The 15,382-nt window shown below is 42.6% G+C and overlaps 1 protein-coding gene across 5 annotated transcripts in view; it reads right to left on the bottom strand.

Moving 5' to 3' along the window:
• Positions 1–15,382, bottom strand: part of SCEL (sciellin) — a 580,338-nt gene that overhangs the window by 169,960 nt on the left and 394,996 nt on the right. For all 5 annotated transcript variants that reach the window (XM_085622068.1, XM_085622069.1, XM_085622070.1 and 2 more), the window contains one exon: positions 4,727–4,792. In XM_085622068.1, the coding sequence (XP_085478194.1) occupies positions 4,727–4,792 (66 nt within the window). The remainder of the gene's footprint in view (positions 1–4,726; positions 4,793–15,382) is intronic.

Raw genomic sequence — 15,382 nt, 5'->3', positions numbered from 1 at the left:
AATGTTGATCAAAAGTGAATTAAAAAAACGAATGCGCGTCCTCGCAGTGCCTATATCGCCACCCCACCGAAAACGGTCCTGGAGATATGGGATCAAGTAGCGATCAGTCGTGGGCTTACCTCTTTCCCCTTCCCCAACACGCCGGTCGTCCATAACACTGGCTTCACCCCGGCCCTACAACCTAACTCTTTCAAGGCTGGGTGGCCGGGGAGTGTCGTACGATAGCTGACCTCTTTGTGGTAGAGACCTTTAAAACATTCGACCAATGTAGACAAGACTATCATCTCCCCCCTAGGGCACACTTCCAATATTAATAAATTAGGCACTAGGAACATACCATCGAAAATACACTGGGAGCCACACGTCCACTGACCCCTTTTGATTTGTTAGTATGATCATTTGATGGTTCGCGGGGCCTTATTTCCCGAATAGGTCCTGCAACACTCTCGCCCTCTGCCTCTCCACCCTTATTAATGGAAGTGGCACATAGACATTACAGAAGATGCCACCCCTGAACTCTGAGAACAGCTATGGAGTGACATTCCTATCACTTTTAAAAGTATCACACAACAAGAGTCGACCTACAAAGTAATGACACATTGTTATTATACCCTCCTTCATCTCCAGAAAATGTTTCCCACTTCCACTGCCATGTGCTGGTGATGCAAGGTGGACACAGGTTTGTTTATTCACATATGGTGGTTGTTCCCGCTACTGATGATCTTTTGGAAAGAGGTGCTGAGTCACATCAAGGACGTAATAGGTTTTCCCATTCCGAATACTCCCGGGGTGGTGGTTCTGGGACTTTGACCTCAGTATCTCAAGGCCATGACCCACTTGGATTGGGGTTTGATACTTCGCATGTTAGGAGCAGCAAAACAGATCATTACGCTCAACTGGAAAAAGGTTTTGACTCCCCCCTCCCCATTTTCGGTGTGGCTCACTCGCCTCTGGCACGTAATGGAGATGGAGCTCCTTTCCAGTCACCTTGCACACGCTGCTGCCAAATTTATATGTATCTGGCAATCCCTGGTGCAACATTTATCCTAGATAGAACATGCTCGATCCGTTCCCCCCGCCTATGGGCACTTCAGCTATTTGAGGATGCCTTACTCCCAAGAGGGGAGGACTTATCAGAGTGAGGCAGAACAGATGGAAGATGCACTGCACCCTTGCTGCTCTTCCTTCTCTTCTCCACCTCCCTAATGGCGAGGGAGCCTCCCATGGTCAGGGTTGGGGAATATCTTTTAATATAATATTGTGGGAATTGTTCCCCCCCCCCTCTTCTGCCCCTCCCTCTAGTTCTTGGTTTTCTATTTTCTTTTCTTTTTATAGAGTAGCCTTTCACAGAGAAAAATGCTTTATTAGCTATGCCACTAAACTATCCTTTGCTTATCTGTCTTTTCACAGATGATGTTAATACCTGTTGACCAGGGAAACTGGACAGAGCCTAGCGGTTCTTGAATCATTGATGGGTAGGCATCTCTGATGCGCTGGAAACTACTATAATTGTAGCCTCCTCGATTGATGCTTATATTGTCAATGTAGATGTTATATATCATTGTTTGATTGTGAAATTAGTAAAAGAGATTTCAAACATTAAAAGTGCATTCAAAACTTTTGTCCTCCATTCCAGTTACTATGGAATGGCGTTTAGGGTAGGTGCAAAGTCAGAACAAATTCACGTCCTTTGTCTGTTGCATCAGCCTCTATGATGACCTCATCGTACCCAATGGAGGCCCTGGACAGGTCACAGGGAAGTGGAACCCCCCACTAAATCGGACCCCCTTGACATCCTTGGCAGTTAGACCTCTATATGCTTCATGGGCCGCACCTGCAGACCCCCCTATATGAGCTTGTCCTCTGTCTGAGGGATGGCACTCTGGGATGTTATCAGCCGGTCCCTGGACATCAGAATCTGAATCCCCAGTCCAGTGTCCTGAGGCTGATCCTTCCTCGGTTTTGGTTGCCCTGGCATCGGTGATCGTCGCTGTCCCGTGCAGGACCTTGTCTGCTTGCAATCTGGTGGGCTTTGCCAGTGTTCCTCAGCGAGGGGCCCCCTGAGAGTGGCGTACCTTTACTGCAGTCCAGCTCCCCTTCTCCCACCCACCTCCAGCCAAGAGCATGTTTCCTCCAGATCATGGCAAAAATGGGACTTGCCGTCAACCATGATTGTCAACTTTGCTGAGAAAAGGAGAGAGTAACAAAGGCCTTTCTTCGTTAGCATCCTTTTAACCTCCAAGAATGAGGCTCTTTTGGACTGGACAGGTGCTGTGAAGTCAGGAAAAAATATCACCTGCCCATTGCCCACCCTGAATGGGCCCCCTCTCTTGCACGTTGCAATGAGGTTTCTCTGTGTTTATAGTCCACTGGTCTAGGTGAGCACCCCAGGGCCGGCAATTGATCCAAGATCCTCTAAGCCCTTTCAAGTTCAAAGAAGGGTGTTAGTTGTGTTGCGGCTACTTCTGATCACATCCATGTCTCCAGATAGGCCACCATGTCAAAACCCTCTGAACTCTCGGGAAAGCCCACCACACGCAGATCGTTGCACTGATTGCACCCTTCCGCATCTTCTATCCTGTGCTCAAGTTTGCATCAAAAGTGTCAGTTGTGCTTTCATAGCCCACTGTGCCAGTTTCAGTTTGGTTATGGCCGATTACGATTACTTGACTCTATTGGTCAACTTATGGTGCTCAGCATGCAGTAGGCCCAGTTTAGCTGACACCGAGCCAATCTTCCTCTGGAGCAGGGTCTTCGCGTCTACAATGGTGTCTAAGATTTAATCCAGGGTAATATGAAAGGGTTGCGACAGCTGGTCTAGGACCATCTCTGCATCTGTGGGGCCTGCCTGTGCCTCCTGTGCTTCGTTGGGGGGACTCCTGAGCCCTGGCCCTCAGTTTGCCCATCTCTGCCCCCAGCTGTGCGGGCGGAGCCAGTGCTGAAATGTCCAGTGGGTGCACATCCTAGGGGACTGCCCAAACTGCTGCAGCCCATTGTATCACCTACCCTGCCCAGGGCCTCTCCTGGGAGCAGATCCTGCGGCTGACTCGCACAGTGACCCCTGGGTCCAGATGTTTCCTCCACCAGGCATGCTCTTAAGAAGTCATGTTTGTGTTGGGACCGATGGGGCTCTAGCTCTCTTGGGAATCTCTGGCACCCATCAGCGGTCTCAGCTATGCTGCTATGTCCACTCCTGTGTTGCCTAGTCCTCAGGGTTCTTCAGGCAGCTCAAGCAGGGGTCCTAGTCTCCCTCAGCGAGCTTGCCCAGAGCAGCCAGGTCACCCGTCTCCCTTCTGGTCCCCACTCCGACTCACTCTTCTACAAAAGGAGGGGGGCTTCTTCCTCTCCACTACCAGCTGTCCCCCCTCCCCACCTGGAGGAGGGTGGGTAATAGCTCAGCTTGCGTGTCAGCCTGCCGTACCTCTGGGCCGACTTCAGCCCCTGGGTGATATATGGTCTTTCCCCGCTGCCGAGCACTGCTCCCAGCTCAGGCCTTTTCAAGACAGGAGCCTCCGGGCCACCAGGTGCCGCCAGGACTCAGGCTGCCCCCGCCTCCGATGTCAAGTGCCTTCCTGGGGTGGAAGCGTTGCTCTCCCATCGGTATATTTAGGCTAGACCCCTGTCCACATTCTCAGGTGGGGGCTGCAGGGGCTTCCGAGCTCCTCGTGGGCTGCATGGGAGGTCAGCCACTGTGGCCTGCCTCCAGTCACATTCTCTCTACAGGGTCCAGTCAACCCCGAGGGTTGCACACCCCTCCAGCTGTGTCTCAGTAGGGGCCGCCATGCCCAAGATATCGGGGGTTTCAATGGCCCCCAAGTAAGTGTGTTTCTGACAGTCTTCAGTTAGGTCGGCGCGGAGCTCTCTGTTCAAGCATCCGCCATGCTGGTCAGCCAAGCCATGCCCCAATACAAAGCAGTGTCGATAGTGATGCATTTGTGTTGTGAAACCACCCTTTGTGTTTTGGACTAGATGAATATTTCAAAAAGTTGTTGTTGATGATTTTGTACATGTTGAGATTATATTTTGCTCTGTAGCAAGGTTGAGCAATATTTCTCTGATACATTCTATTATGTAGCCATAATGTTATATGCTTCAGCTGAAAAATTAAATGTGCATGTTTTTCCTGGTGCATTTATAACTTCTCCGTGATTTCACCATAGGCGGTGGAATGGAATTACCCTGCAACTACCCTTGTAGATTTAAGTGAAATATTTTCCAGCTCAAACAGTCTGAGAAGAATATTTTGAAAGTCCTTGGACAAGTGGTAGGAGTCTTGCATTGAAATGTAATGGCAAGTGTCAGTGGGAGAGTGACGACAATATGGTTTAAGTGGTGAAGAAGTTCATCTCTGTAGCAGTTGGAGTAGGGTGTTTAAGACTTGTGGGAAAGTATAGTCAAACGTCAAGGAGCAATGAGGTGTTTTCCTTCAATTGAGTGAAATAAGTGGAGTGCTAGTATAGAATAAGAGGGAACCAGAGCCAAAGCTAACTGATAATTGCCAAAAGCAGCAGGACGCAAAGTGAGTTGAACATTTGCTGCTGAAACAGGTGGTAATCTACAGATCACTACTTTGTATCCCAAAAAGCTTCTTCTGAGGCTGGTAAACTGAGTTTTTCCAATGTTTACAGACTTTTCAAGAGCTGCAAGTAATGACTAAAACCCAGTGTGCCGTAAAGTGGTGGATTAAAAGAAATTATTATTAAAAAACAATAATATTGAAGATTACCTTTTGTTGCCTTTCACAGCAGCACTTCCGCTGTCGACGTGATCCCCAAAATCTTGATCTTTAACACTGAAAAGAAACAAATGGACGTTTTTCTCAAGAATATTGATGATTATTTATCCAAAATATGAGCTTGACATTCAATAGTTGCAAACAATATGACATAAATTGGTTATTAATACTAAGGATCTTGCTGATTCAGAACAGTGGTCTTAAAAATGTGTTGTCTGCAGGAACAGAGAGGGCCCATGTAGGAGACAGAATGACTTGGCCCGAATTATATATCGAACGCACTGTGTTAAGGGTTGACAACTAAATCAGTAATTGACAATGGTTTCACCCAATCATTGGAGGAATCTTAAGACAGGTTAAAGAGGGCAGACTTAGGTACATATGATGTAAACATGGAGAGGAGTTGGCCTAACGACTAGGGCGGTCAACCTCGAATCTGGAGAACTGGGTCCGAGTCTCGGCAATGACACTGAATATCCTGTGATTCTGGGCAAATCACTTAATCTCCCCGTGCCTAACCAAAAATTAATTTGTGTCCTCATGTAACGTAACTGGTGCTATGTAAAGCACTCTGATACTCGATTTGGGTCAAGTTTGCGCTACATAAAACTCCCAAAAGGGCATAATTAACATCATTGCAGATAGCCTCAATCAATCTAATTAGTAATTTGAAGAGTTACAAGAGGACCACATTTCTCTGTTGTCAATTCTGTAGTCCAGTTATGTTTGAGATATAGGTTTTAGAAGTCTAACATTCTGATTAGTTTTTATTTTTGGGCACTTATCAAAAGCTCATTGCAAAAGGCACATCTTGGTCCATGGAACAAATCTGGGCAAAGGTATATTCATAAACGTGGCCCATATGGCCGCAATGTGATGGGGTCCTTGGGGTCACTTTGTGCTTATCTAGCAGTTCACAATATAATCATACAGAATCATATACAATATAATGACATACACTCAGGGTCTCCCTCCTTTGTGATTAGGAAATGCTTCTGGTGTTGTTGTAAAGGAGGATCCATATAACTTCAGAAATACACGACAAAAATTGACCTTCCTGTCTATAAGAACATCGTCAGACAAATCCTAACAGCATCACATTTTAATTTCTTATTTACAGCATTTCTACTATCTGTTTTGCTTCATTGTGCTGTCCGCATTTCAGATGACTTTCCACACGATTTTTGGCTTTCCCACTCACTGAAAACACAGTAGTCCGGTATCATTTTGATGAATCTGAGTAACAATTGGTTTATTTGTTGTGCCAGTTAGTGGTGGCTTCTGTTGTTTTAATGGCTGGCCTGTGTGTGTCCTAATTTGCAGTGCATGAGTTGTGTATGAATGATTTAACCATATAAATGTACCATATCTCTCATTCTACGCAGCTGAAATGTACACTTCCTGGAGGGTTTACTAGGATTAAACTGTTAGAAGGCATCCCATTGATAACGCAAAATATTTCAAAATACTTTACACTACACATTTACCGATTTAGACACAGAAACCTGAATGTGCACCTTGCACATGTTCAATCAAGTAACACAGCAGTTGAGACAAATGAAGTAACAGCAATACAAAAGCGTGCTTCAACATGTTAAAAAAGATACATTTATTGCTCACTGGTTATAATGCTTATTAGCAGGCTTCCATAAAAAGATTAGTTATGAAGATAATGCTTTATTATACACTTACTGATGAAAAACTAATGATTCTAATGCTGTGGCTTAGCATTTCTATTGCCTTGCATTGAAATGCATCATAAATAGATTATGGTGCAAATATGTGAACAGAATTAGTTAGGAAACTGAAACTTACAAATGTAATAGTAGAGACTATGATGATCATAGGTAACGATTTTAGTAAAATTATTTTTAAGAAAAATTTATATGTAGGGTGTTGAAAAACGGTGGCAGAAGGCCATAGTTAACGTTAATCAATTTCGTGTAATAATACATTGGTGAAGCATTACTATTTTTGAAATGATGATTTAATGCATTGTATTTGACTTTAGTTGAGTTTAATTCATTTAAAGCTGACATATGATTCTTAAAACCTTTCAAACATGTTCTTTCCTACGCTGCAGTCTTCTCTTAGCCAAGTACAATGATCCTTTGGCACTTTTGCACATGTTGCCTTATTTGTTCAGTGCATGTAACATCTTACATTTAAAGGACAGTCTTTCAGAGTTCACTGTGAAATTGTCTGGTGAGAAAATGAACTATAACCCAATGGCATAGACTGTTACATTGTATACTTCTTACCGTTGTCAAACCTGTGAGGCCTGTAAAGCCTGTTCTTTTTCATGATCAGCATGGGAAGGCATGCAGGAATAACTCAAATGTATTTGATGATTTCATACATAAACTAATCATGTCATGGACTGACTAGTGTAGTGATACTACATCACCTAAAGCATCATGAAGACTATAAAAGAAGAAACCCAAAGGAAGGCCAAAGGTCGTCATGCTTATTCTTTTATTTGGGAGAGAATGGAACAGTTTTCCTATGATTTTATAAACCATCCTTTGAATTTTTTTATTTTGGACTGCCTTTTGCTGATACTGCTGCCTTGGGCAGTTGCTCTGGAATCTTTCTTTGCAGAACTATTTGATTTTGTCTTAATTCCCCTTTTTGCCCATGCTTATGGACTTGATTCCTTTTACCCCTTTTGCCTTAGACTCTTTGGATGCTATTAGAGAAACAAACCATCCTTCTACCTTTAATGGTGGTAGGAATCTGTATCTGATGTCTGTTTTAGCCATTCTTTTGGAATTGAATCTCTGACTAAACTTGTAGACTTGTATTACATGCTGTAATATTCCTGACTGAAATGCTTAAAAGATTGTTTATCTGTATTGATTTCAGATCACTAATACAATAACCAAGGAGCCTATTACGTCTGCCCGCCACCCTAGCGGTGCTGGGACCAGCTGCCAGTGGTGCGGCGGTCCCACACCGGCAACTAGGATGCCACAGCCACCGTGGTGGTGGCATCCTCTATTCCCAGCATTGTGGCAGGCGGTGCTCACAGCACCGCTTGCCACAATGCTGGGAATGCACATTGTGCATTGTCATGCACAAGGTGACAGGCACCGCGCAGTGCCTGCCACCTTGTTCATGACAAAGTAGGGGGTACCATAGATACCCCCCATGTGCACCTCCACCCCCCTAATACCCTGGGGGCCCGCAATGGGCCCCCGTAAGCAAACTCCACCTGCACCGCTGCCCATGCTAATATGGATGGCGGTGTCTAGCAGACACCGCTACTATATCCAGCCCCTTTTCCGCCTGGTCGACTGGCAGAAAACCGTCGGATGGTCTTTCCGTCCGCTAGCGAGGTGAAATGGGTGGCAGACGAAGGAAAATGTCGGGGGGATCACCACCGACATACTAATAGGCCCCATAGTATCTAAATTGCCTGAGACTATTATATTTCATTGAACTGTGCTATTTTTCCATTTAGATCTAAATATGTTGTAGGGGAAATCAGAATATTTCCAGAGTATCAAGATAGGCTTCTTTTATTCTGTGTTGCTGTAGCACAGCTCCTAATATGCATCATTTTAGTCAGACTTAACTTCTCTAGGCAACTGGGTCTTCCTAATGCTATACTTTTCTTTACACCATGGTCCTGAGAGTGATGTATTTGAACGTTATTTTAAACTTGTGAGTTAGTCGCCAATTAATGGTCCTCATTGGGTGGCTTACATTGTGTTTTGGACATTCTTATACCCACCCCACCTATCGGTGAAGCAGGATCCATCAGAGGACCACTCGCCTCTGTGGTAAGGGTAATGCCACAAGCAGTCTAACTGTTGTGGGCCCAATAGGTTAGAACGATAAATGGATAAGTAGCGGAGGTAAGAAATAACATTGAATTATTTTAACACTTCCGCTGGATCACCATTGTCAATTAGATCGCTCTAGTACAGTGCTACTTCAGCGATAATGCAAGTTAATAGCTGATGTTATCTTTTGATTCCTTGTGCACTAACATGTGTAATAGGTTTGTACACTTAGCGAGCATATATTTGTCAACAGCATTACTTTGTGATCCTCTCCTGTCTGTACATGCAACTAGCATTTCCCTGCAAATTAGGATACTACAAGATGTTTTATTGCTTTAAATAACCAGCATCAATGGTGGCCTCTAGTGACTCATATAAAGGTATGTCATTACAAAGGGGAGAAAAATGAGAGGAACATATAGACCTTGTAATATCCCACAGATCTGTTAGATGTATTATGCAATAGAAGGTAGCACAAGACTTTTACTGATTTTAATCACCAGCATCAATGGTGGCTTCTGGGCTGCACCTATGAGTGCAATAAAATGCAAGCCCTCACTAATTTTCTCTTGAGACAGTCAGTTCTTGGATGACCTGAGGAAGAAACTTAGCTTACTATAGGTTTGTCATGATATTGGCTACTCCTATTCTAACCCTCAGCAATGCACAGTAACAATGCAGAGTGTGGCTAAGGTGTGACTACACAATCAGGATTTCCTCCAACTAAAAGAAAGCTTAATGTAATGGCCCTCTGTTATTTTCCCATCATCCCACTGGAGGTTGGTGCTATCAATTTTCATGTGTATTTGAAACATGATCTTAGGAAGAAACCACAAAGAACCAATCGTGGCCATACTGAGTAATACCTGGACCAAGACATTACCTTTTGTTGGGTCTTTGAGTGATTTCAGCATTGCTTTCCAGTGGCAAGCAGTAGTAAGTAATCTGATACGATGCATGACTTCCTAGGTAGACCTGAGCCCTTATGTAAAACTTCAAGCCAGAAGAAGCATCATAGGTTGCACAACCATTACTAAAGGCAAAACTTTGCTCTTTGCAATGCTTGTTTGCTTAAGATATTGGTTTTGCCAATGCTTGGTCACTTGTTGTGCAAGCACTGGTAAATCCAAAAGCAGAATCCCTGCATCTTAACTTTCCAGAGGCAAATCATGTTGCGCCTTAACAAGACATAACTGCCATGATGGAGGTATAGAAAGCAACACTCCAGGATGGCCGTCATCTTGTGTCTAGAAATTAATTTGACCGCCACCTTGGAATTATACAAAAAAAAGACTCTAAGTTGACTGTTACACTGTTTTTACATGCAACATAATCGCCATCTTGGAAACATTTTGGCTTTACTGATGCTTACTATGTAATTCAAAAAGAGTTGCAAAATCATTATCACAAGCGGTGGCCACAGCCTACCGGGGACTGCAAAGTAAGCAAAGAGATAGTGAAGGCACAGGATTAATATGGAAAGTCCCTAAAATGGCTGAAAAGTCAACAAAAAGGGAAGAAGATGTGGATCACTTCCACCAAGTAATATCCTATGTATACCTCGGCCGTTAAGGACACCCTATACAACCAATGGCAGTTCCTTATGACTATATGACACACATTGGCTGAAGCGGGCTGACTGGAAACCCACTGTGTATATGGACTTATGTGCCAATCACTCAAAGGACCTCAATACATTGGGAATGTTTAATAGATCTATATTAATGGCACCTGATCAAATCAGACCTTTCAGGAGTTTCGAATTTCTAAGGTGGGAGTAATGCCACCTATTAAAAATTATTATTGGATGAAGCTAGCTTACTGAGGCTTACTGCATCAAAAACCAGTTGTTGTGAGAATTATCGGTCATTTTTACCCACCTAAACACTGGAAGGTTTCACCTGCCCAAATTTACCAGGAAATGCAATCACATCGAGTTACACCCAGGGGCAATACATTTTACGTAAAGTATAGTTACAATCCCATCGAGACAGGTTTTTCAACTGGGGTCAAAAGATTTTAGGTCACTCCCTTTGAGCACCCAAGGACTCTAACCAGAGAAAACTAAATCTAACTTAGGTGCATTGAAGGGTTTAGAATTATCTTACTTGAAAATACAATGCAAGCAGGGGAACCTATGTTTCTTCTACGGATCAGACCAAACTCCAGTGGTATTCTTTGGCTCCTATGTGAAGTTTTTGAACATTGAGGAACTTCAAATTTCTTCATGATAATTCTAAGACAAATATCTTCCAGCACTACTATGGTGAAATGTCAAACAAAGGTATAAATGAGAAGTAACATTGTTTCACTCCGTTTCTTGTTCACAGGGCCAGCTGGACGACAATTACATCACAGGTATCCATCAATGTTAGTTTCAGAGATGCTGACATTGAGATGTTGGAAATATAATAATTATCTATCGCTGCATGATGCCAGGTTGACTCTTTTTTGGCTGTCTCCTTGTGGAGACGCTCAAATGACTGTTGTATGCATTCTAACAGAATTGATTAAAAAGTAGAAAAGTGACTTTCTCAGAGTGAGAGGAAAACTCTTTGGTATCAAACTTTAAATCAGAAGACATGTGGTTCCATGCACAGATGATGAACATAAATGCAGAAACCACAGGACTAGGTGGATACGCATTTTTAAGGAGAATAGGATATTTATGCTTTGCATCAGTAATGAGTTCAAGTTAGACAGTGAATAGGTGCAATGAGAACCCAAATATCACCCAACCACTTTGCTGAAACGATGTGACATAGGCATTACTACTTATGTCATCATTAAAGAAAGGAGAAAGAACTGGAGTTGAAAATTATACTGAAAGAGTTACCCCTTGCTGTATTTCCCTGCTGCACTTCCAATGTCAATGAAAGTACCAAGATCTGGAACTCTAATAATAAAAAGAGGAATATAAAGGTTAACAAGACCACAATAAAAATGACTCACCTAAAGGTATGTCATTACAAAGGGGAGAAAAATTGGAGTAACATATAGACCTTGTAATATTCAACAGATCTGTTAGATGTACTATGCAATAGAGGGTAGCACTAGATTTTTACTGCTTTGATCACCAGCATCAATGGTGGCTTTCGGGCTGCACCTGTGAGTGCAATACAATGCAAGCCCTCACCAACTTTCTCTTCAGACAATGAGCTCTTGGTTGACCTGAGGGAACTAACTTAGTTAAATTTAGTTTTTTATGGTATTGCCTACTCTTATTCGAATCCTCCACTACTGATAATTACAATGCTGATGGTGGCCTAGGGGCGGCTGCACAATAAGAATTACCTCCAAATAAAAGAAGGCTTATGGTAAATGTGCTCTGTCATTTTTCCATCATCCTATCGGAGGTTGTTGCTATCAATAATCATGTGCATTTGAAACATGATCTTTGGAAGAAACCACAAAAAAACAATCATGGCTACACTGAGTAACTCCTGGACCAAGACTCTACTTCTTGTTGGCCCTCTCGTTGATTTCAGCATTGCTTCTCTGTGCCAAGCAGAAGTAAGTAATCTGATGTGATGCATACAGCTTGGGTCGACGTGAGCCCTTTTTCAGAACTTCCACTCAGTTAATCAGCTTGTCAAATAACTAAGAGTGTGTAATGGACTCTAGGCATCTTGTCCAGCAAAGCTTCTGAAAGAATGTGTATGAATTCAGGTACCTATCCATGAAGCAGTTTGTGATCATATTTATTTTCTGGCTACAGTTATTCTGCCAGACAGTTCACAGAAACAACTATTATGCCCAGACTTAAGAAACAAGTATATTAGCTACATTATCAATGCAACTTCCGTAATAATTCTATCTTTTCAAAGAAATTAAACTTCAGACTTAGATTTCATAAATTAGAAACAGCATTTTCTACAAAAAGAAAATGAGGAAAAACTAGGTATATTTCCAGCCTAACTTGAAGTGTATGCAAGTCACTGTGTCTGCTAAAGTGGATATGAAAAGGGGTATTTTCAAATATGTTACAATATGGTATAAAAAAACAGACTGAAGAAAGAGAATTATGAGACCAATCTTGTAGTGCTTAAAACCACTTAGTAAATATGGGGCAGGGCATTGCTCCACCTAAAGATATGGTAAAAGTGACATTCCGGTGGTGAAATCCCCTTGTAAATATGCCACTGAAGGCTAAGACTAGTTCAGAACTTAAGGATCAGAGTACTTTGCTAACAATCGTCAATGAAATAGACTAGGCCTATTCTGAATTTTTTGCTTTTAGACATACAATTCATACTGAACCCAAATTTTCACTACCATGGCATGTTTCCCACCAACTCATAAGAACAAAAATTGAGAGATTCTAGCTCTGGGGGACAGTTATTTCAAACAGAGGATCTTTATAAGAGAATACTGTGGAACAGTGGTACAAGTTGGCATATCCTTGTCCTTAATTTATGCATTTTAATGTTTTTGCTTTTTACCATATGAAAATGGTATTACCTTTATTTCCATGCATAGCGTCATCTATATTTTCAAATCACAAATTGAAATCATGAAGTGCTGGATACATTCAGAATTTGTATTCAGTATTAAACCTTTAGATTTAAACGTAAAGATAGGCACTCGGTTAAAACTCCCTATAAATCTCTGTAAAATTAAAAAACCGCAAATGTAAAGCAAAGGTGGAGGAACACTGCCAAAGTTTACCCTATTGTTTTAAATCTATAAAGCATATATGCAGCAGAAGTAGGTGCAAAGCGCCACAATTGCGTATATGGTCTGCCTATAGACCAGAAGGTCCAGGAAACACACTAATGAACTCACCTCTTCTGGTTTATTCCAGTAGGTTTTGTTGTTTCAACATCAACATCAGATTTTTGGCTTTAGGAAGAATACAATGATAGTTAATATTGTCATACGTTTAAATAATCTAAATTCCCACAGAAGAAGCAACATAGGTTGCACAAGCATTACTAAAGGCAATACTTTGCTCTTTGCAATGCTTGTTTGTTTAAGATATTGGTTTTGTCAATGCTTGGTCATTTGTTGTGCAAGCACTGGTAAATCCAAAAGCAGAATCCCTCCATCTTAACTTTCCAGAGGCTCATTATGTTGCACCTTGACAAGACATAACTGCCATGTTGAAGGTATAAAAAGCAACACTCCAGTATGGCCGTCATCTTGTGTCTAGAAATTAATTTGACCGCCACCTTGGAAGTATACAAAAAAGACTCTAAGTTGACTATCATATCACACTGTATTTACATGCAACATAACAGCCATCTTGGAAAGTTATTGGCTTTACTGATGCTTACTATGTAATTAAAAAAGAGTTGCTAAGTCAATATCACAAGTGTTGGCCACAGCCTACCGGGGACTGCAGAATAAGCAAAGAGATAGTCAAGGCACAGGATTAGTATGGAAAGTCCCTAAAATGGCTGAAAAGTCACCATAAAGGGAAGAAGATGTGGATCACTTTCACCAAGTAATATCCTCCTTATACCTTGGCCGTTAAAGACACGCAATTCAACCAATGGCAGTTCCTTATGACTATATGACACATGTTGGTTAAAGAGGACTGACTAGATACCCACTGTGTATATGTATGTATGTGCCAATCACTCCAAGGACCTCATTACATTGGGAATGTTTAATAGATCTATATTAATAGCACCTGATCAAATCAGACCTTTCAGGGGTTTCGAATTTCTGGAGTGGGAGTAATGCCACCTATTACAAGTTATTATGGAATTAATCTCATTTCCTCAGGCTTACTGCATCAAAAACTACTTGTTGTGAGAATTATCGGTCATTATTACTCACTTAAACACTAGCAGCCTCATGCATCAAGCCAAAATCCAGTCGGTAAAATACCGATTCCTTATTAGCTCCCGGTAGCGAGTCCCAAATCCCCAATCCCAATGCATCAACCCAAAACGTGAGCAAATAACGAATCGCTAAATAAATATCCGCTAACATACCGAATCGGTAATACCAAAAATGCTAAGTTACCGAATCGCTAAATACCGAATTAGCAGTTACCGAAATCACTATTAGCTCCCGGAAAGTGCCAATAGCAAATAACGATTCGCACCCCAATGCAACAAAACTCGCTAATAACGAAAATGCCTAAAATCGCTATTTTGCCAGAGCTAAATAAGGGGAATCAAAACCTGGAGGTAAAGTTACAAAAAAAAAAAAAAAAAAATGCAAAACTTCTTCCTACATGTGCAAATGATTGAGGCAATCACTAATCCCTTAAAGGTGGCCCAGGAGACCCTGTTGGCTCCCACAAAATGGCTGCCCTCTACGTGCTTGCTAGGCTAGGAGGATGCGGATCAATGCTGCAGGACAGCGCAGGAGAAGGGTCCAGGAGCGAGTTTTCAGACTGCGCATAACCTTGCTCGGGCAGAATGAGGACGAGGTGTACCAGAAGTATCACCTCAATCGCGCTATGATCATGCGCCTGATTGCAGACCTGGAACCATTGCTGCAGCACCAGACATACCGGACAAATGCAATCCCTGCGCACGTTCAGGTCCTATGCAGCCTGCACCTACTGGCCTCAGGGAGTTTCCAAGGTGTAATTGCGGTGGCCGGAGGTGTTTCGCAAAGCGCACTGTCACGCTTCTTCAGGAAATTCCTAGATGCCATGCTGACAATGCTCCACACACACATCAGCTTCCCCACAACCCCACAGCAGTTGGACCGCACCAAACAGGCCTTCTACCAGGTGGCACAATTCCCACATGTTATTGGATGCATCGACTGCACGCATATCCCCATTTGCCCTCCATCTGCAAATGAGTACATATTCCGGAACCGCAAGTCATACCACTCGATCAACGTGCAGGTTGTGTGCGATGCCAAGAACATCATAACGGACCTAGTGGCACAA

The sequence above is a fragment of the Triturus cristatus genome, chromosome 8, assembly GCF_964204655.1.
Source record: "Triturus cristatus chromosome 8, aTriCri1.1, whole genome shotgun sequence".
Classification (NCBI taxonomy): domain Eukaryota; kingdom Metazoa; phylum Chordata; class Amphibia; order Caudata; family Salamandridae; genus Triturus; species Triturus cristatus.
Note: the sequence above shows the minus strand (reverse complement) of the source record. Positions and strands in the feature narration are given on the sequence as shown.